A 22,831-nucleotide genomic window follows, 5' to 3' on the forward strand; every position below is an offset into this window, starting at 1 on the left:
CAGGGGGCTTGTGTTTGTACTGTATGACTCTACCACTATTCTCGGGAGCAGGACCATTGAGCATTTTGTGCCTCTTCTCCTATGGAATAAAATCTGGGCTAATTTTTTATCGCAGTCCCATTTTCCTTCGCTAATCCCATATCTCGATGCCCTTAACATGCCCTAAATCCATTATTTCTGCCTTGAATGCATTTGTGATTCATTCTCCACAACTCTATTCGGAATAGATTTCCAAAAATTCACCACCCACTGATTACAAAATCTCTCCTCTTCTTTTGAGGCTGTGGCACCATTCACCACCCCTCCATCTGCTCTGTAAGATTTCGCAAGAGCTGGTCACTTGTAGGAGGAGACACAGTTGCGGTCCAAAATCAGTAGCAATGACATGGATGGAAAAAGGAGTGAGAAAGATTTGAGGGATCTCAGGAGAAGAGGAATCAATGCAGGTCTCAATGTTAGACAAAAATGCTGGAGAAACTCAGCGGGTGAGGATTCCAGCATTTTTGTCTACCTTCAATTTTCCAGCATCTGCAGTTCCTTCTTAAACAGGCTCAATTTTTGTCATTACCAGAAACCTCCAGTGCCATAACATTGTATCAACAGAAAAAGGAGGCAATCAAGTGGTTAAAGATGATGCACAAAGTCCTTCAGATCACAGCAGCACTGAGACTTCTTTGGGGGATGAGGGACCTTTGAAAGCCAAATGGATTGTACAAATAAAGTGAATGATGAGGATTTCTGCTTGGGTTCCTGGCAAGAGTTAAAACCAGCTTGTCAAGGGAGTGAGAAACAGATTGTACATGTAGAAGGCTGAGGTAAAAAACTAGAAATGGTAGACAGACAAATGGTGAACAAGTTTGTAAGACAGAGGAAACAGAGACCAGAAAATAGACAGAGAAGAGGTTGGCAATGTTTAATAATGTGCACATGAAGGCAAGTCATGGTGAGAATAAGGCAGATGAGGTGACATGCTTAAGAAAGGACTGCAGATGCTCGTAAATCGAAGGTAGACACAAAATGCTAGAGTCACTCAGCGGGTGAGGCAACATCTATGGAGAGAAGGAATTGGCGACGTCTCGAGTCAAGACGCTTCTTCAGACTGATGTCAGGGGAGGGGGCGGGACAAGGAAATAATATAGGTGGAGACAGTAAGACTAGTTGGAGAACTGGGATGGGGGAGGGGATGGAGATAGAAAGCAAGGGCGACCTGAATTTAGAGAAGTCAACGTATGAGGTGCTGTTCCTCCAATTTGCGCTGGGCCTCACTCTGACACAGCTATACAATGGGAAATTTGAGAATGTAGCAGGTATTGCCACACAGCATAAAGGATGTGGATGGCAGATCAATATTACTAGTATATGTTATTCAGTCCAAGGTAGGGAAAACAAAAAAAAGAGGGGGGTGGGTGGTCAATAGCATTGCTTATAAAGTTGTGTAAGAGATCACTCACTGGAAGGATCCCACAAGGGAACAGAAATGAGTGTAACTCCATTATCATAATATGCGGGTATGTTTTTATAGACCCTGTAGAGGGCAAATATATGGACACCTTTCCACATTAACTGGTATAAAATCAGTTTAAAAGGTTTGCATGGCAATTAATTCATGGGGACTGTATCAGCATGTATGTTATGAGACCAACATGAGTGGGGGAAGTTCAGGACAGGTTTTCGAGAATGAACTTGAGCAGTGGAAGGGGTAACTGGGACAGCATTTTGGTGTTGGTTATTATATTTAGCTAAATTTAGCATGGTCACAGAAAGGTCCAAAGATAGATCAGGGTAAAGTTCGGAATTGGGGGAAGGGAAGCTTTACTTGGCTGAGATATAATTTAGCAAACGAAAATTGGAAACAGCTGCTGGAAGGTAAATTAATGCCAGAGCACTGTGAGGCATTCAAGGTGACAGTGAGGGTTCAGAGCAAATAGGTTCCCTAAAAATAAATGGGATTCCCAATTCGAGAACCCCCGAATGTCAAAGTGCGTACAGGGACAGTTAGGGGGAAAAAAAGGGAACTTATATCAGATAGCAAGATCTAAATATACTGCAGAAAGATTAGAGGTGCAGTGAGAGTGCAGGAGGACACTGGGAAAGCAACAAGAGGGCATGAAAGCATTGAAATGTGAAAATAAAGGAAATCCTTTTTTCTTTCAGAAGTATATGAAGAGTAAGAGCAAAATTAAAGAAAGACTGGGCCTCTTAGAGGCTGAAATATAATCTGTGTTGTCAGGTGGAAGTTTTGGGCATGATTCATCATGAGTAGTTGTGTCTATCTTCACAAACTATGGGGGCAATACTGATACTGTAATTAAGGAGGGGGATTTTGAAGTATTGAATGACTTAAATTTAATTAGGGAGAATATAATAAGGGGATATTATTGGGGTTAAAAAGTAGATACATCACCAGGAGAAATAATGTATTACAGATGCTGGAATCTTGAGCATAACACAAAGTGCTGGAGGTACTCATTGGGTCAAAAATGCATCTTGGAGGCAATGGACACATGACATTTCGGGTCAGGACCGTTATTCAACCAAAACGTCGCCCGTCCATTTTCTCCACAGATGCTTGTCCGACCTGTGAGTTTGTGCTTTACGCACAATTTCACACCTGGATGAAATGTATTTCAAAGAAGCAAGAAAGGAAATGGTGGAAGATCTTACGATAAGGAAATAGGAAGTTGGATATTTTCAACTGGAGTTGAAAATAATAAGAGCGAATAAGATTAGATTCTGAAAGGATTTGACAGGATGCGTGCTGAGTGTTTGTTTCCTTCGGCTGGGAGTTCGGACTGTCTCACAAAATATAGATGAATATGTAGCTATGCAATGAGGAGTTTCTTTACTTAACAGCTAAGGGGTTGCTGGAATTCTTTATCTAGAGAGCAATGGATGCTCTGTCATTCAATATATCCATAGATACCTGGAACGCAGAAGAATCAGGGTAAACAAAAACCAAGGGAAAATGATGAAACATAGAAACATAGAAAATAGGTGCAGGAGTAGGCCATTCGGCCATTCGAGTCTGCACCGCCATTCAATATGATCATGGCTGATCATCCAACTCAGTATCCTGTACCTGCCTTCTCTCCATACCCCCTGATCCCTTTAGCCACAAGGGCCACATCTAACTCCCTCTTAAATATAGCCAATTAACTGGCCTCAACTACCTTCTGTGGCAGAGAATTCCAGAGATTCACCACGCTCTGTGTGAAAAATGTTTTTCTCATCTCGATCCTAAAAGATTTCCCCCTTATCCTTAAACTGTGACCCCCTTGTTCTGGACTTTCCCAACATTGGGAACAATCTTCCTGCATCTAGCCTGTCCAACCCCTTAAGAATTTTGTAAGTTTCTATAAGATCCCCTCTCAATCTTCTAAATTCTAGCGAGTACGAGTATGAAGTTTGACTCTACTTAAATAGCAGTTCTAGTTGAATGGCCATGTGGCCCACACCTAGACATTTCTTAAGATTTTATAAACTGATTAAGGTTGTACAGGATACATTATTAGTTCAGACATAAAGTGTAAGACAAGGGTGGTTATGCTGGAACTGCATAATCACACAAAAACTGACAACTAAGGTACAGCAATCATTTGGTGCTCTCCACATGACAGACAGGATGGCTTTGCAGAAATACTAAGGAGCTTTACTAGGATGTTGAAAGCCGTTTCTCAATTATAAGAAGAGTGGGTAGGTTGAAGTTGTTTCCACTGGAACAGAGATACCCGAGGGCATATTTAGTCGGTGAATTTAAAAATAAGGAGGGGGTCCAGAGAGTGCAAGAAGGATCCATATCCCACAACAGAGAACCCAGCATTCCAAGATTATAACGATCAGGTAAGGGAAGTTCTCCCACGGGCTATTAGTGATCCGAATCTAATTGCCTGGAAGGGGGTAGAGGATTTGGACATTAATGTGAAATGCCCTAATGTACAAGGCTATATCCAGGCTTGGAGCTGGGATTGTGCTGGATGGCCTTTCGGTTGGTCAGTCAGAATGCAGTGAATAACCTGGCTCTTTGTGATTTTGTAAAATTCTATGTCTGTATAATTTGAAATATGATTGCAGACTAATTGGTCTGTTGCTGCCCATGTATTTTTATCACCCTTTTTAAAGGTAGGAATCACATTAGCCTGTTTCTAATCTGCTGGTGTCTTGTGTATCCATTGAAATGATTTCATTGCCTCATAAATCTATTGCCCAGCTTTCCACAGTACTCTCAAATACCAACCAATTCTATGGGTTTATTTACTTATTTACATGCCTTTTAACCCAACCTGTGTCTACCAATCTCATTCACAACTTCTGCTACTTGGCATGCTTGTAATAACTCATTAAAAAAAAGCTTTACAGAACGATATCTTGTGGCTAACAAACTGTGTGGTCCGTCTTAAAACTGTCTTCTGTTTATTTAAGAAATCAATTAATATCTTAGAACGATATTCGTTTGGATCCTACTCAAAACTTCCTCTCAAATCAGACTGATAACAATTTGTGTTTTTGGCATTTTATTATAGACTATCCTTCCAGGAGGTCAGCTTATGTTACTTGGAACAAGCTGACTTCTCAAAGGAACTGCTTTCAAAATAAACAAATAAACAGATGTACGCAGGCAAGGACACACACACACACACACTGTTACACTGAAACTAGCAAATAATCAAAACATATTACAGTTCTCAAGACTGGGTCAGGTATTTCTGCATTAAAGAAAAATCCAACCATACGCTTATTTCTCATTTCTGGTATTCACTGTTATACAGCGAAGTCAGCAAATGTGTGTCTCATTGTGAAAGAATGGCCAGGTGAAAATGGTCTCAAAGAATACAACAAAACTTTAAAAATGTTCTTCTAGAAAAGTATGAACATCCTGTGAAACTGATTTATTATTTTCCTTGCATTATAAACATTTGATACTTTTGATATTTTTTGTCATTCTCCGCGTTGAATTTAAACTTCGAATTCCAAAGATGCAAAAATGAATTCTTTACACGTGGGACCAATGGACAAATAAATAACACCCAAATTGTTTCATTACAGAAAATTATTTTCTTTGACTGATAGATGACTGCTTCAATATTTTGTTTTAAATGTGAGACCGTTTCTTATAAATCTAGGACATTTACAAGAGCCAAGTGCCCTGTAAAAATGTTAGTGGATGGTCGCTTCCTGTTAAACTTAACCTTCTGCAGCCAAATAGCTTCTCCTTCTGTGCACTTGTATTAATGATTCCCATGTGTTCCATGCCAGGCAGCTGACAAAGTCAATTACCTATTACTCTGGAGGTTTTACATCTTACTTAACCCTCTGCACTTGCATAGATATGGGTAAGCACACACATCTGTCTCGGTCAGAACTTCACAGATAATCTCTTTGGGTTTTAGTTATATTTTTGCCCATTACTCTCCCATAGTTTTTCTTAGACTATCTAATTTTCCCCCTGCATAATTAAAAAAATGATGGGATCATCTGAAAATCTCTTGCAGTTCTCTCAGTGAATGATTACCAGAAGCAACATTCCAAACCATATCTAACGTGATGTTATCCCTCTATTCTGCACTGTATCTTTCCGCTTGCTCTACCTATTGAACTTAAGTTTGACTTGTTGCATTTTTGTATATTATCTGATTTTATTGGATAGCATGCAAAACAATGCTTTTCACTGCACCTTGGTACGCGTGACAATAACAAGCCTAAACCTAAATGATTCCGACCCTTCACCCATCCAAAATCTTGCATCTGACTGACAAAGGATGAAACTGGCAAATGATCAAACTCACCATCTTATGCTGTGCCCATTCCATTGTAAAGTGTCTCAAACATTGATCAAGTGAGATCTTTCTTTATTTCTCAAGACATGGGTATACTAGTAAGGCAGCAGTTTCTGCTCATTCTTTGTTCCTGAAGAGATGGAGTGTGTTTTCTTACAGTAATATTGATCTGTTAGTGATGACTCTCGACAACGGAAACCTCAGGATTTTGCCCCAGTTGGATGAGAAGGCCCAGAAAGGCAGAAGAGATAAACTTCTGGGTTTCAGAAGGCAAGTGCAGTGCAGTTATTAATAAAACAGCAAGTATAGTGTTAAGACTTACGAGCAATTAAAAAAAAAAAACATGATAAAAAAAAACTTCGATTATTTAAATTTCCCTCCGTCCATTTCTGTACAATGATGTAATCTACGGATGCCACTCACACAAAAGGCAGCTGCTCAGATGGTGGAAGACTGATTTACTGCCAATAGCGATTTCCCATTTGCAGTTGGAACGATCCATTAATTCCCACAGGATTGAATAAACTCAAAGTCAACCACCTGAAGATTACTTCCTGCATCAAATAGTGAATGGGTTTTGATTGTCTAGAAGCAAGGTGTCCTACAATCTAGGGATTTTTCCGCCAATACTGGGACATTTCATTCAAGATTAAAGGCTGGCAAGATATCTTCTTGATACCAAAGATTCATTGGAATGTTTATCTCAGAACAGAAAAATTACTGACACAAAACCTGATGCAAATCTGCAGTGTGTATGGAAGTAGATCAATGAAACACATACAAAGCAAAGATTCGGGGAGGATCAGCTACTTGTTATTCTGCTCAAATCAGGACTCCTTCAAAATGCTCTTAATCCCAAATTAAATCTCAACTGAAATATGCTGGAGTCACAATACTAACAAATGTAATTTTACTTCTCAATGAAGCAGGGTCCCGATCCGAAGTGCCACCTATCCATGTCCTCCAGAGATGCTGCCTGACTAGCTGAGTTCCTCCAGCACTTTTTCTTCACTTCTCAATTGTTGTAACAATGCTTGGCACTATTTGTTGGTCGGGTTTATGATTCATCAGTCAGCAGTGGAATTTGTATATCATGTCACAGGAGCCAAGGGAATATTACATTGCACCATTAATTACACTGCATCACAATCTGCCACTGATACTGAAGATGCTACTGAAAATACATCTGCACATTCTGACATTTTGTTGCTGCCCTCAAATTGACACAGTTTTGGAAACACATTCACAAGATAAATGAGTATGACTTCAAGCACTGGCCCGTGTATCAGTGAACATTTTTTATCCCTGGAAAGGCTCAGTGCACAAGAAGACACTTACGATTTATAACCAAAGCCTTGTACAGAGTCACAGCAATTAAAGATGGATTCGATAGGATGCCGGTTGATATCATTTCATCAACATTTTTATCAACTAGGTTTGTTGTCTTTGTTCATAAATGGAAATTTCCACCCACAGCAGACATTTCACCAAGCTGACTGCTAACCACTGAGGTGAAAACTAATTTCTTGTTAGTTAATATTTGCTGTGCTGTGACTGCTGTGTGGAATACCTTCTGTCTTGTGATAAATCATGGGAAGAATGTGTAGGTCGGCTTCAATTATTGGAGCATTCAAAGGCTTGTGCCATTTACTATGCTGCAGAGGCATGTACAAGCAGCTAGCGAGACCAACACACATTTTCAGTTGTGGTTTCCGTGAGTTCTCATGATGGTTACACAGAATATTTTTGGATAATAATAATTTTGTACATTTATAATAAGTAGATTACATCGCTACAAGGAGCACAAGACAATAACTGTTCTTAACCACAAAACCTTTCATGTAGAGTAAGTGCATAAGCTTTTACGTTGCTTTATCTACGATTTGATAGATCTAAGCTACGATCTATTAGCTCCTCTGCCATCAAAGTGCACTCTACTGAGAGTGTCTGGTAACAATCCAATGTGGCTCTTTCAGTAAGAAGTGCTTGATGTCTCCCAGTGTAGCTACTGATAACAAAAATGAGGCATTTACAGAATTTCAGATGCCACTGAATTGTATTTTATTCCCTTATTTTAAATTCACTTTATATAGGTGAACGAAAGGCACAATATCTTTATTAACTAGAGCATCATGTTGAAAGCATCGGGAGAGGAAAGAACCTGAAATTTTGCAATATAATGCAAATATAATGTGAAGTTAAATGCGTGTTTGAGTGAACATGCACTGGATTCACCTCTTGGTCCCACGTTCAACACATTCTAGATGGATGACTAAAAGTTTACTCTGTAAATTTTATTGGTTCCATACAAAGTATTTTGCTTAGTTTCCTAATTCTAGTGTGCCTCCAATTCAAGTACAAAACAGCTGCTAGTTTATATTAAATTGGCAAATCAACTGAGGCCACAGGATGACTGATGTAGATAATAGTTTTAAATCTCTTACCCATATTAGTGTTGTTTCAGAGTCTTTCTGAGCTTTGGCTCAAAACATATTATTGGGGCAAGGCAGAGGGAACTGGATCCCACATTCAGCTGGGGAACACTGGACTCGGGAATGTTTGAGTGGCTGTCTGAAATTGTAATTCTATTTGCATCATTCACAGCCCTCACTTTGATAACATAAATACAGCACCATGGTCAATTTTAATTTCATTAAAAATAAGGCGCAATTATAGGCTACATTAAAAAATACGAAACCTCACCATTTATGCAAAAAATCCTAAATTCCCGTTTGTCTGACTGTCTTAATAAATAATCCTGCAGAACATTAAAAACTAAGAAGTTAAAACATTTTGGAAATTGCTGGATAATGACAACCCAAAATAACAACACCTTATTAGCGGATCATTTGTTGGGTATGTTAAGAAAGATTAAAATTAGTTAGCAAATATAATGAAGCCTTTTATTGCAGTGGTAAACCTTCCTGTTTTGTGGAAATAAGGCAGAAAGTTCTCCCTTTGACACCAGTTCAATTGCTTGAACAAAGTAACGTTCTTTCCCCTTAGATTTTATTGAGTTGAATTAAAATCTTTGAGATATTGTACATACTCTCCTGGATTATTCTTCGCCCTTTTGTTTGTACACGTCGGTAAAATAACAGCAAAGTCAAAGAAATCCTCTTTTCAATACATCTGACTATTATTGGTGATCACATTTCATTTTGTCCCCCACCATTCCATTCACATTTCTATGACAACCAGGTCCAGCAAATGTATTACATGGAGATTTCCAGTTTTCTTTAAGAATCTCTGATGCAAAACACCATTCTGCCCTCTGAAGAAGGGTTTCGGCCCGAAACGTTGCCTATTTCCTTCGCTCCATTGATGCTGCTGCACCCGCTGAAGCTTTTTTGTGTACAACCAACAATATATACCTGAACATCTCAACTTGATTCACACCTTTCTTTCCCCTGCTACAAAGTCCTTACCGGGCCTTGGAAATGAAAAGGTAAGTTAATTATTGTGACATTGCAACATTGATACATCTTTGATACAAGGAAAAAAACACACTAGGACTTTCTATACAATATGAATAATGTAGCTATAACCTTCGAATGATAAATGTCGCTCCAATAAAGTCTTCACGCAGCAGAAATGAATTTGCTATAAATTGTGAACTCATGGGGTTATTAGTTCAAAAGGTTTTGAATGATTAGACTATTTTGACAGCTGTGGGAAGAGACTTGACAACACATCATGGCAGTGGGTGTACAAGAGGAGTGTGGCAAATTTCACTGAACTGTCTGCATTGCAAAAGAAAGAAAATCACAATTGACCAATAACTATCCATACTTTTCTCGTACCTGCTCTGAGGTCATCTTCTGCAGTGCTTCCTCCCACATTGCCCTGTTGTTATCAATGCCACCATACGCTGGAGGTGGTGTCAATCCTTGAAGAATCTGTGAGTCACGGTCCTGACACAAAGCCATGAGGTGTCCTATGTACAGCTTCAGTTTACTGCGATTCTGGTTCAGTTCTAATAGTGACTGGACGATCTGTGGGAAGAAAGCACAGGGGGCAGCCTATTAAACATCAGCCATTGTGTGTTGCCATTGCAAATACGGCCATTACCACCAGAACAAGCAGAAGCCACTGCCACCACAACGTTGATCACCAAGATAAGCAGAGGAGCTGGAGGGACATATCTACAGCGCAGCCAGAGAAAGAAAAAATAAAAATGAACACAAAATAATGAGTTACTGACAACTAAATCATACAAACAAATAAGAAAGAATCTGAAACTCACAACAACAACACAAGGACCATAAAATCAAGGCAGCAGGATAAGAAAATCACTATTATTTCAAAATAGCGTAAGTGCAATGATTTGAAGCAGATGGATCTACTTTCTGCACTCTTTGACATCTTACATTCATGTCTGGGTTTTATTTCTGATTATTCCCGATTTTGAGATTTATATTTCATATTCTCACCACCATCATGAACAACCTGTTTAAGAAAGAACTTCAGATGCTGGAAAAATCGAAGGTAGACAAAAATGCTGGAGAAACTCAGCGGGTGAGGTAGCATCGATGGAGCGAAGGAATATTCCTTCACTCCATAGATGCTGCCTCACCGGCTGAGTTTCTACAGCATCTTTGTCTACTATCATGAACAACCTGCTCAGTGTTAAACAAGAGAAAGATTCCAGGCATTATATCGCACCTTTCATGACCTCAAGATGTTCCAAAGCATTTTGCAGCCAGCAAAGTAATTCCAAAGTGTTATCACTGCTCTTTTATAGGCAAATGCAGCTGAGTTTTCTAAAGGGCTACATGGTAATTACAGGCATACCGTTTTGCTGTATTGGGAGAGGGATAAATGTCGTCTAGGACATCAGGAACAGTTTTCTTCTCTTCTTAGAAGTGCTGTAGAGCTCAGTCGAGTGTCCCACGTGAAATACATTTTTGTAACTACAGTTATATCATGTGCTTTGGTTTCTGGATGGATCTTGACTTACTTTGGGATGTGGATATCACCACTGAATTAGGGCTTAAAATTGGGACAAAAATAAAATAAATGCAGATGTTGAAAATAAATAAAGTTCAATTAGGGAGGCACAGTGGCGCAGCGGTAGAGTTGCTGCCTTACAGCGCCGGAGACCAGGGTTCAATCCTGACTGTACGGAGTCCGTACGATCTCCCAATGACTGCGTGGGTTCTCTCCGAGATCTTCAGTTTCCTCCCACATGCCAAAGACATACAGGTTTGTAAGTCAATTGGCTTGGTATAAATGTAAATTGTCCCTAGTGTGTGCAGAATATTGTAAGTGTGCAGGGATGGCGGGTCGGTGCGGATTCGGTGGGCCGAATGGCCTGTTTCCACACTGTACCTCCAAACTAAACTAAACTAGAGGAAATATTCTGTCGGTTCAACAGCATCTGGGAAAATATAACAGTCTCAGATCAAAGATAATCATTCATTTGAAGGTCAATTGTTTCTCTCTCCACAGACGCTGCCGGACATGCTGAATATATCCAGTATTTTCTGTCTTTATTGGTTAAAATTGGGACATTTAATTGTGTCTTAACCAACAGAATACAGTCGGAGGTTATTTTAAGATGTTGCAATGCGCCCTAGTCCTAGTTGAGTCCACATCTGGAATACTGTGTTTAATTTAGGTCACTAGGCTAGTGAAAGGACATATATATATTGGAATGGATTTGGAAAGAATAATAACAAAAATGATGCCAAGTACAACAGGGATGAGCTATGGGTACAGATTAGAGGATCAAGTTCTAAAGTTCAGAGAAAAGTCTGTGAACTCTGAGGAGGATGCTATGAGGATGCAGGGTGACTTGGCTGAGTGGGCAGATGCAGTTTAATGTGGATAAATGTGAGGTTATCCACTTTGGTGCAAGAACAGGAAGGCAGATTATTATCTGAATGGTGTCAAGCTAGAAAAAGGGGAAGTACAACGAGATCTGGGTGTCCTTGTACATCAGTCACTGAGAGTAAGCATGCAGGTACAGCAGGCAGTGATGAAAGCTAATGGCATGTTGGCCTTCCTAACAAGAGGAGTTGAGTATAGGAGCAAAGAGGTACTTCTGCAGTTGTACAGGGCCCTGGTGAGACCACGCTTGGAGTATTGTGTGCAGTTTTGGTCTCCAAATTTGAGGAAGGACATTCTTGTTATTAAGGGAGTGTAGCGAAATGTCATGAGGTTAATTCCCGGGATGGCAGGACTGTCATATGTTGAAAGAATAGAGCGACTGGGCTTGTATACACAGGAATTTAGAAGGAGGAGAGGGATCTTATTTAAACATTAAGGGTTTGGCCACGCTAGTGACAGGAAACATGTTATTGGAGTCTTCCGCCCATATCATCCAATTTCAACTCTTGCTCCCAAATTCTACTGTAGAATCATGACGCACAACATACCGCCTGCAGTCAACATCAATGCGCACAAGCTGATCCCATCTAATTGCTAGTTTTAGACAATAGGTGCAGGAGTAGGGCATTTGGCCCTTCGAGCCAGCACCGCCATTCACTGTGATCATGGCCGATCATCCACAATCAGTACCCCGTTCCTGCCTTCTCCCCATATCCCTTGACTCTGCTATCTTTAAGAGCCCTATCTATCTCTCTCTTGAAAGCATCCAGAGAACCGGCCTCCACTGCCTTCTGATTCCACAGATTCACAGGCCCGGAAAATTGGCCTGACATAGTCCCTAGACACCCATCCTTGAGCATCTCATCACAGGCCCAATCAGTTTCTTACTTTGGAGAGGGATCCAAGCCTGATGTGATGTAAACACTGGGAAGTGGCAAGTGTGGGCTTGACACATCCATCCCATGAGTGCATGTTGACTGCAGGCGGTATGTTGTGCGTCATGATTCTACTGTAGAATTTGAGAGCAAGAGTTCAAATTGGGTGGTGTGGGCGGGAGACTCCAATAGCCATCAGCAAGTATGGAAGATAGCTCTGATCTGGCCAAATCCTTAACCTCAGAGATGTCAAGGCTTGTTGGTGGTAAAAGGTCTCACACAAGGGACGGCTCATCCTCATGAATCATCATGAATCTCGCATTGCAGATGCATCAATGCACGATAGAGATGGAAGGAGTGACTATCTAACACAGTGCCCTTGTGGAGTCAACGTCCTATCCTCATTCTGCGGTCCCTACGTCTGGGTACTTGGTATTCCTATCATTAGACAGCAGGTCAAAAATAGCCTTTTGAGAGGTGCTGTAGTCCATCAGTAGTGGCAGAATCACAATCACTTTTCAGCACAATCTATAACCACTTGGGCTGCCATCACTCTGACATTACCATCAAGTCCAGGAACTCAAGCCTGGTTTGATGAGGACTGTACTTGAGCATTAAAAATAACACCCATCAACCTGACCAAGTTACATCACAACAGTCTTCCCTTCTTAGATTGTGGATAAGTTGCTTCCATTCTGGTTCTGTGGGTTCTACAGTGACTGATGAAGCCAATGAATGAACTGCAGACTCCTTCACAAATGGACCAGGGTGTAACTGAAGGGTTGTGTGGACGAGAGGATAGTCCACGAGAAAGTGCGCTCCTTGAATCTGTCAGATATCCCTTAATACTAAATGTGCCCGTAACGAAGACAATTCGTTTTGTTTTAAACAGTACCTTAAGAACTTTGAGACGTTATTCCACGATAATGTAGTTACAAACTATTGCTTGAACAAAAACACTCTGATGGTCTAACAAATTATTAAAGGTAACAATAATTCTTGCTCCAAAGAAGTATTGACCCTCTTCAATTCTTCAAAGATCTTTATCTGAATTGGTTGCAAAGAATCACAGTCCAAAATCAACTTCTTTCCCCAGACCATCGTCAACATTATCACTTCTCCCAGAGACAAACCTGCATTCCCAACCAGTATTAAAGGCTTCTCAACAAAGTCTTTCTCAGAGTAACATGAATCGTGGGCCCTGTGAGCCTCGTGCTTCATTTGTGATGTATTTTTTCATGTGACTATGGGTTGGACTTTCTGGAATCTGAAAAATGTTTCCAATACCTTTACAAAAATGCAAGGCTTTGCCAGTTCCAATCTGGTCTCTATAGTTCACATCCATATAATATAATCCATATAATATAGGAAACATTAAACCAACAATGAAAATATGGTGATGACATTCTAATGGCTGGTGTCAAATCTCCAAACTTGATTTATTTTATTCAATCTAAGTTTAAAAGTTATTTCAAGTGACATTCCATAATATGCATGATTATGCAACCTCGCATGTAACCAGCTCCTACGAGGTTCAGAAATGATTTGCCATGATTTAAAAAAACATCTTCCTTCATTTGACAGTTCCTCCTTGATTTACGAGATGCTTTTAAATTGTGTGATCATCGGTAAAGTTAAAAAATGTAAGGTAGAAATATATGTACATAAATCTGAAATCTCTTCTTCAATTAGAAAACACCAGTCAGGAACAGCTTCAAAAATAGAAATATGCTGTAAAAATCATCAAGTTGAGCAAAGAACAGAAGTTGGCCAGAAAATGGTGGTGGAAAATAATAAAATTCTGCACTTAAGAAACTAAATTATACGTTACAACCTTAGAATGTTTCTTTTAAATTATTCTAAGGCAAGTGTGTGAAAAGTTGAGCATTTGATTAGGAAGCTCATGGTTAGAAATGGAATTCCTTTATATTTCTATCAACATCAAAAAATTGCTGGCAACCTGTGGCAGGCAGATAATTCTAAAGCCAACTCAGTTCTATTCATAAAGCAGGAGAATTTCTACAACGGAAGCAAAGAAAATATTTTGCCTATATTTCCCCATATTTGTGCGATTTTACCATTTTGGTACTAATCTGTTCTGAATTAACAGGCAGCTTTAAAGTACAGCCTTGTGCCCACAATACTTGCCCAAGCCCATTTCCCGGAGACATTTAAAGTTAGCGGAAAATACTATTTTCCCTTAAAATAGGTCAGCATTCAATCCAAAATTCCCCAAAGTGAAAAGATCACTGTTCTGAACAATGCCTGACATATCAAACCAATTCTTCCCGTTTGTGCTATTGATTACACTGGCACTCACAATTGTTTAAAGGGTTTTATGTTCAACGGCCTTCCATAGGTTTACATCAAATAAAATTGAATAACAAATTGGGAAAGTTTGTTCGAAGAAACAAATGAATCATGCAATTGTTCTTTGAATTTGATGTATACTTGTCTGGGCCATTTGATGAATTGGTGCGACACACATCAACTTACAGTCTCCAGTATTTGAAGGTAACAGAGAGTGGTGAATCTCTGGAATTCTCTGCCACAGAGGGTAGTTGAGGCCAGTTCATTGGCTATATTTAAGAGGGAGTTAGATGTGGCCCTTGTGGCTAAGGGGATCAGGGGGTATGGAGAGAAGGCAGGTACGGGATACTGAGTTGGATGATCAGCCATGATCATATTGAATGGCGGTGCAGGCTCGAAGGGCCGAATGGCCTACTCCTGCACCTAATTTCTATGTTTCTATGTTTCACAACTTTCAATGATGACATTCACAAAGTTTGCAATCACAGTTAAATGAAAACGTTTAATTAACACCACAAAATCTCAATAAATGCTTGTTCAAGAACTAATGTTCTCAAGAACTTGTCCCAGCTAGCAGATTATTTAAGGGATTCTGAAACCAGTTTTCTTATGCTTGTTGGTTTAGCAATCCCATCCAAGTAAGTGTCCTAATATTATTATTACAGTACTTTCTCCTCCTCCCAATCTACGTAAAGAACTGACATTACACCAGTGCTCACTGGGCGCCAGTTTACCTTTTAAGTTGAGAAACTTGATTTAGAAAGATTACCCACACTAATCAAAAACTAAAGAATGATTTGTAATATTTAAAAATATATTTTCCTCTTCGCTAGCTCCAAAAAATATTTATTCAACCTGTGCTAAAGTACCTTGGGATTTGGCAGTCTGAAAAACTGGAACTGTGGCCTGCCAACTACAGTCTGTCTAGCAGACAGTGATACATCTGGGAAGCTGCACACAATTCTAGGCCACATCACAAATTCATAGGTACTGGTGTCTGGTGAGCTTAGAAGCATCTCTAATGCAGGAAATGTTAGTCTAGTTGCAAGTTTAATCATGTTCTCAACATTTGCAATTTTCTATACCTTTATTATATTACAAAGCTTACGTCCGTATTATATGTTCAGTTTGGTGGGGAGAGCATGCTATCACAGTTAGGATTTTCACAAAGTATCTGAAGTGGTTTGATAGGTTTGCTGTCTTCTTTCTAAAAGTGAATTAGAAACTTTTGCCGACTTTCCTGGTTTTGATTCAGAGCTTTTCTTTAAACAAAAGCATGATTGAAACAATTTATCTGTAATTTCTTCCCCTTCCTCATCTGCATGCAACATTATCTGCCGACACAAGTGAGTTCCACATGCCCACTGACCGCGCTAATGTCTCTCCAACCTTCCAACCCCTCTGTGCTGTAAAAATGACTGAGCTGCCATCCAGTCTTAAATGATGTTATTTCCTCTCACAGAGGAATAGGCTGACTCCAACTCTGTGCTCTCACTTTAGACTCCTTCCATCTCCTTGTCTCAGGCTGAACCAACTGTTTAGCAATTCTGACAGCTCTTTATATACCCAGCCAAGTTTCCCCAAATTTACCTCCTTATCATTGGCAATCTCTACCTTGTTAAAACTCTTCATCCATGTTATTATCAATTCTAAACTGAACTGCTCAGACATCTTGAGCAAAAACAAAATGCTGGAGAGACTCAGCGGGTCAGGCAGCATCTCTGGAGAAAATGGAAAGGTGACGTTTTGCGTCAGGACCATTGTTCAGACTGACCCAAAATATCGCCTATCCGTGTTCTCCAGAGATGCTATCTGACCCATTAAGTTAATCCAGCACTTTATATTTTGCACAAGATTCCAGCATTCGCAGTTCCTTGTATCCGCTCCAATATCTTTCTCACTGATTTCCCTTTCTTCACTTACAAGGATGTTGGCAAGTCCCCAAATGCTCCCATGTTCCTGCACCATTACACAGAACCTCTGATTACTACCTTTACCCCATCCTTGAAAAGTGTAGGTTAGTCTCCTCACCCTCCACACCATTCCCCATCCCTGTAGCCACACAAAGGTGCCAGAGAGGCCTCATTCATTGGCCTCTCTCCCAACCCCACTGCACACAAATCCTTCCCCTTCACGGCTCAACCTCCCCCCCAAACAGGGACACTCGCAAAAGTCCTAGCAGGTTCCTGCACACCCCCACCATAACCACACGCAATTTATTTTGTATAAGAATAAAATTAGCCGCAAGAGTATTTTCACCTTGATTTCTCAGAGGGTTCCTTGAATACACACACAAACACACACTTCAAATGTTGCCTTGATGTAAAGGGCAGTCACTCTCACCTCATCTTTGAATTCAGCTCTTTGGTCCATATTTGGACAAAGGCTGGGATAAAATGTGGAGCCAAGTGGTCTTGGAAAAAAACAAACTTGGCAATGGTGAGCAGGTTTTGGTTAAGTGTTACTTGACAGCGCTGTTGACAACATTTCCCATAGGTGAATACTTAGGAGAAATACTGCTGAGCATTTTGTATATTTTTTGTTTTATTTCAGATTCAGATTCAATTTTAATTGTCATTGTCAGTGTACAGTACAGAGACAACGAAATGCATTTCAGAGTGTGTTTTCTGTCTGTTGGGTTGGTTTTGCTCCTGATATTTTTCAATTTCACAGAACACAATGTGACTGTGGCATATTGCAACTGTGAATATAACAACACAAACAGCAGGAGCAGGCCTCTTGCCCTTTGAATCCTGCTCCACCATTCATTAAGATCAATGCTGAGTTTCTTCTGCCAACTATGTCCCTGCACTTTCCTCCTATAGCCAGATTCCCTTAACGTTCAAGAAATATTTCAATCTTAACAACTGAGTCTGCACAGTCCTCTTGGATGGAGAATTTGGTAGATCCACCACTCTATGTGTTAAAATAATTCTCCTGCTCAGTCCTAACCAGCCCACCTCTTGTTCTGAGATGGGATCCCTGCTTCTTGACTCTGCCAGTGGAAACATTCTTCCTGCATCCAACCTTCAAGCCTCAGAAAAATGTTGTAAGTTTCATGAAATCTTCTTCCATTCATCTAAATTCTACAGAATATACACGTAGTCTATGCAACCTCTCCTTGCATGGCAAACCCAATATATTTGAAGTCCCCTTATCTCTTCTGCTTGTTACATCTCACTTTCTCCCTTTATCCATCCACTTCTCCACACTTAGGACATTTACGTAGGGTAGTTAATCTACAAATCCGTACGCCTTTGGGATGTGGGAGGAAACCGGAGCACCCGGAGTCACAGGGAGAACATGCAAACTCCACACAGACGGCATCCGAGGTCAGGATTGTCTCTGGGACTCTGGTGCTGGGAGGCAGCAGTTCTACCAATGGCCACAATGTGCCACCCAATGGATTATTCAAACCTGATTTTATTTTCATAAATTCATGCTGATTCTTCTCAATCCTATTACCCTATTCAAGATGTTTTGATAATCGATCTTTCATTATAAATAACAGTATTTCCCCAGCTACTGATATTGGGCTAACAGCGACCCTGTTTTCACACCCTTCCTTTCTTCATTTGTGGGGTTACATTTGGACATTTCATTCTACAGGAACAAATTCCAGAATCCATAGAGCTTTGGGAAACCATGAGGGGAATGAATAGGGTGACTGCATAGCGCCATTTACCCAGGGTAGGAGAATCAAGAATCAGAGGATATAGATTTAATAGCAACCCGAGGGGCAACTTTTTCACTCAGAGGGTGGTGGGTATATGGAATGAGTTGCCTGACAAGGTAGTTGGGACAGGTATAATCACAACATTTAAAAGACACTGAACATTTACATGGATAGGAACGTTTTTTTAGAAGGATATGAACCAAATGTGGGCAATTGGGGCTGGTTTAGTTGGAGCATCTTGGTTTGCATGGACAAGTTGGGCTGAAGGGTCTGTTTCTGTGCTGTATAACTTGTCTATTACTCCACAACTTTACAGTTTTAACTTGATTCAGAACTCAATTTATTGTATATTCCACTCAGTCACCAACCACAAACATCAATCATTTCTGCGTTGCAAGCAGGATGTACAGCTGGAAGCGTTTTCCACACATCAACATTTGTTGACAACAAGACTGAGCTCAGTTTTACTGGGAATTACAATCAGCAGTTTAAGTGGCCACAGGTCTCAGATATAAGTGCATGTACTGCGAAACCCAGAACTTGGTCGCTTATTCATAGATTTAAAGGCCAAATGTCAATTTCCTCAGTGTGACGTGGATTTGGTACTTCACTAACTCCACACAACGAGAGTGAGTGAGGCAACCTAGCGAGAAGGCTCAAAGCTATTACAAAACAGGAAAGTCCAAATATGGTAGAATGGTCCATGATAAAGTCTCTGAAGGATATGTCAAATCACTCGGACATTTACATTGCCTTTTTTTGTTTCACTTTTTCTTTTTTCGTTATTAAAGCAAGGATGTAGGACAGATTATGCCATATTTGTTAAACATTCCTTTAAGATACTTACCACATGACTAACTGCTCCCTGTGTGTTTATTGTTACTTGTTACTTTGGGATTATTTGACTGGTTGTGTGTCTAACAGGATGCACACAAAAAGAATCATTTTGGCATTCTCTGTTTTACTAAATAAAAAAGTTTACATTTTGCCAGTTCAACCTATCAGCTTCCAGTATCTACGAGATAATGACATGGATATATACGGCTGTAACTTGATCAGCAGGAATACTAAAATGGCTGACATCTTAGTATCTCTCGTTTGGATTCCTAAAAAGTGCAGAGTTCAAACTATAAAATCATTATATTAATGAATTAAAAGCTTTCAGTGTCGGGAACGGCATTCTTCTTCAGAGTACCAAAAACTTGCATATATTTCTGAACAGTATTGCTTCATAAGGCAGCAGTTGGTTACACGATACAATGCTTAAAGTGGAACAGACTTAGAACATTATTATTACATATGGGCACATACATTTCTGCTGAGTAACCTTTAAATAGCTTCGATAAAACGAATGTAACCGTGAATACCTCATTCCCCAAGTGCCCCACAGCAGAAATCATAACCCATTTTCAGCTGCAAACGAGCAGTGCATGAGATATGACATCATCTAAGTGCACCCAAAAGTTGCAGGTTCACACTAATGGCACAGCATGGTGGCATTCCTGCAATTTACGACCAAACTCACCCACGTAACTCTCACTACCTCAGTGCAACATTCATTAATTTCCAGCCAAGCACATATCAAACTTTTTCCAGTGAAGGGAAAAGACCACACTTTAGGAAAATGTCCGAGAGTTCAAGAGGAAATTTCCAATAATTATTCCAGGGATGAGATCTTTTTGTTCTGTGGATACATTGAAGAACCAGGGTTGTTCCCCTTGAAATAGAAGAGGGTGGGCCGGGATCAGATAGAAGAATTTAAAAAAACATGCATATAGACACAGCAGATGGGGAGAACGCATTCACATTGGTGGAGGGGTGGAGAACGAGGGAGTGCAGAACAAAGGTGATTAGCAACATAATCAAAGATGACTCAAGGATTTAAAATATATATATATATATATATTCAGCAAATCATTAGGTCTGGAATGCACTGCCAGACAAATTTGAATGTAACATCTAAAGTGAAGCAAGACAAATAGCTGAAAGAAAGGAATTTATTGGCTGTGGGAATAAGGCACTGGTGAATTGCTCCGCAATAGACCTGGAACGGACTTATTAAGCAAATGGGCTCATTCTATGGTGCAACCATTATGTGATTCTGGTTTTAAACTCTGGGGTGTATGAACAAAATCTTATAGTTCACTCGACCAGTGTACAATCAGATTAGTTAAAACAGCCTCGGCGAACTGATTTTCAAAACCTTAAAAAAGTATTTGGCTTATTAACAACACAATTCAACAGCATTCAGCAGGATCCATGCTGAGAAGCGAGGTCTGGTGCTCCTGCGAATGCAAGGTCAGTGAACAGTCATTCCACTAAACTCAACATCTGGGCAGCGGATACAAGTAAAATATGACACACAACCTGCTTACAATTTAGATGATGTGCACTATTATCAAACCATGTGTTTAGTGGTTTTGGTACCATTTGTAAGCCACAAGTGCGATGTATAGAAGAGGATTAAATCCTCCTTACAAAGAGAACAAATGGCTGCCACGTCAGTTACTGGGAATGTCCCAATTGGTTGCAGTTTTTGTCTCAAATTGGATGGAATCTTTCTGCTTCAGGATTTAAGCTGTGCTGTATGCACTCTGGGTCTTAGCCACCCTTTCATATTTAAATGCATCCAACCATAGGAAACAGTGTGTCATGGTCCTGTACCCTTGAACAAACTAAAAGTCATGTTTTAGGAAATTCAGAAATACAGTCAGTTATGTTGAATCAAAAACAATAATGGTCAAATAACTGTACTGAGCTGGGAATTTAAGTTGAGAACGTTGACTGGAAAACACAACTTGTTCTTATCTACTTCATGTAAGTGCTATGAACCTCTATTCCTGCGTAAACCCACGCACATTAAAATTGATCATCATGGACCAGATATTAATAACTGGACTTGAACAACACAATGGATTTTAGTAGTTCTATTATTAGCCTGATCAATTAGACTGATCAGTGTTAAACAACATGATACAAAGATCGCTACCTGGGCTAGATCATTCTTCATCACCAATCTTGTCTAATTTGTACAAATGCTGTCAGAAAAGTCACAGAGGTGATGGACTAAAATCATTTGTCTCAGAAATGCATTCATTTTTATAATTACACTTAGAATTTTGTTTACGACTCCCAGCAAAATCAGGGAGCAAAACAGGCAGCAAATTGCCGTGTGCAGATATGAATGCAAGGATGGCAAAGGCCGCAGTGATGTGCAGCTGCCTTGCTCATGCCCGTCAGAGTTTAATGCTCTGCATAGTTCTTGCAGCGTGGTCTTGCAATACACATTGCTGCGGTCTGTGTCTGCCTGGGATTGGGGGAAAATGGCAGTACAGAGCTCAATCTGTGCCAGTAATTGCACAAGGGGATTGAGGAGTTTATGTGGCAGTGTGGTCACACTGAAGGCCTTGTGAGTCCCATGATGTTCCCCTCAGCCACTTGGCAGCCTTTTATGCTGCTACAGAACCTGCTCACCTTTACGGATGCGATTACCTTCCTATCTATGCCTTCTCGTGGCTATGGTGTAGGAACTGCAGGCTGTGGGCAATAGGACACTGTGCTCTTCTGTTATCTAGTCAAGGGTTATTGTGAGAAGATAGGAAAATGGATTTAAGAGGGTAAGATTGATCAGCCATGATTGCATGGTAGAGTTGACTTGATGGGCCGAATGGCCTAATTCTGCTCCTATCACTTATGAACTTACCTCCTACCAATGCTCGCTGTTCCTTCATCATCCCCTTCTTCTTGGTCCTCAATGTTCTTCAAAACTACCAGCCCAGTGACTGCCTTCTATAATTCATTTTTATTTAAAGGCGTCACCAGCAGCCTATACCAAAGTCTTCCAAATACTCAAAGTTGTTTGTGAAACTCCAAGTATTGTTTAGAAAACTAGTAAATTATGCCCAAGCTGAAGACATTGATATACTTTGGAAAAGGGAGAGAAACCAGCATTGCTCTCTTTCCAATTCAATGATCGATTTTCACTAAGCTTTGAAACATGTTGTTTTAAGCTTGTCAACCAACTTTTCATGCATTTCGCTACAGTTCTTTTCACACTATACACCCAAGTTTTTAAGAACTCCTTAATAAAAATATGAAAATGCAAACATAGCACTGAATACAACTGGCCAATCCTTAAGAAAACTCTTAAAGTTCTGTCATTCAGGATTAAAACTCCACCTGCCCCAACTTCCATTTCTGGTTGTTTTTTAGAAATGTGATTATTGAGAGCTGAGTTTTTTTCCAGTCACAATGCCATTTCCCCAGAAAACAGGTGTATTTTCTCTTGTTTTTCCTGCAAAGAAAAAATATTTGCACTGCCTTCACCCAGTATCATCTTGGGAAAAACATGAGAAGCAGAAATC

The 22,831-nt window shown here is 40.0% G+C and overlaps 1 protein-coding gene across 1 annotated transcript in view; it reads right to left on the reverse strand.

Moving 5' to 3' along the window:
* The window catches only part of erc1b (ELKS/RAB6-interacting/CAST family member 1b), a 394,538-nt gene that overhangs the window by 17,391 nt on the left and 354,316 nt on the right, over nucleotides 1-22,831 (reverse strand). Inside the window, exon 18 of the mRNA XM_055650144.1 lies at nucleotides 9,578-9,769. Within this exon, the coding sequence (XP_055506119.1) occupies nucleotides 9,578-9,769 (192 nt within the window). The remainder of the gene's footprint in view (nucleotides 1-9,577; nucleotides 9,770-22,831) is intronic.

This window comes from Leucoraja erinacea, chromosome 19, assembly GCF_028641065.1.
Source record: "Leucoraja erinacea ecotype New England chromosome 19, Leri_hhj_1, whole genome shotgun sequence".
NCBI lineage: Eukaryota > Metazoa > Chordata > Chondrichthyes > Rajiformes > Rajidae > Leucoraja > Leucoraja erinaceus.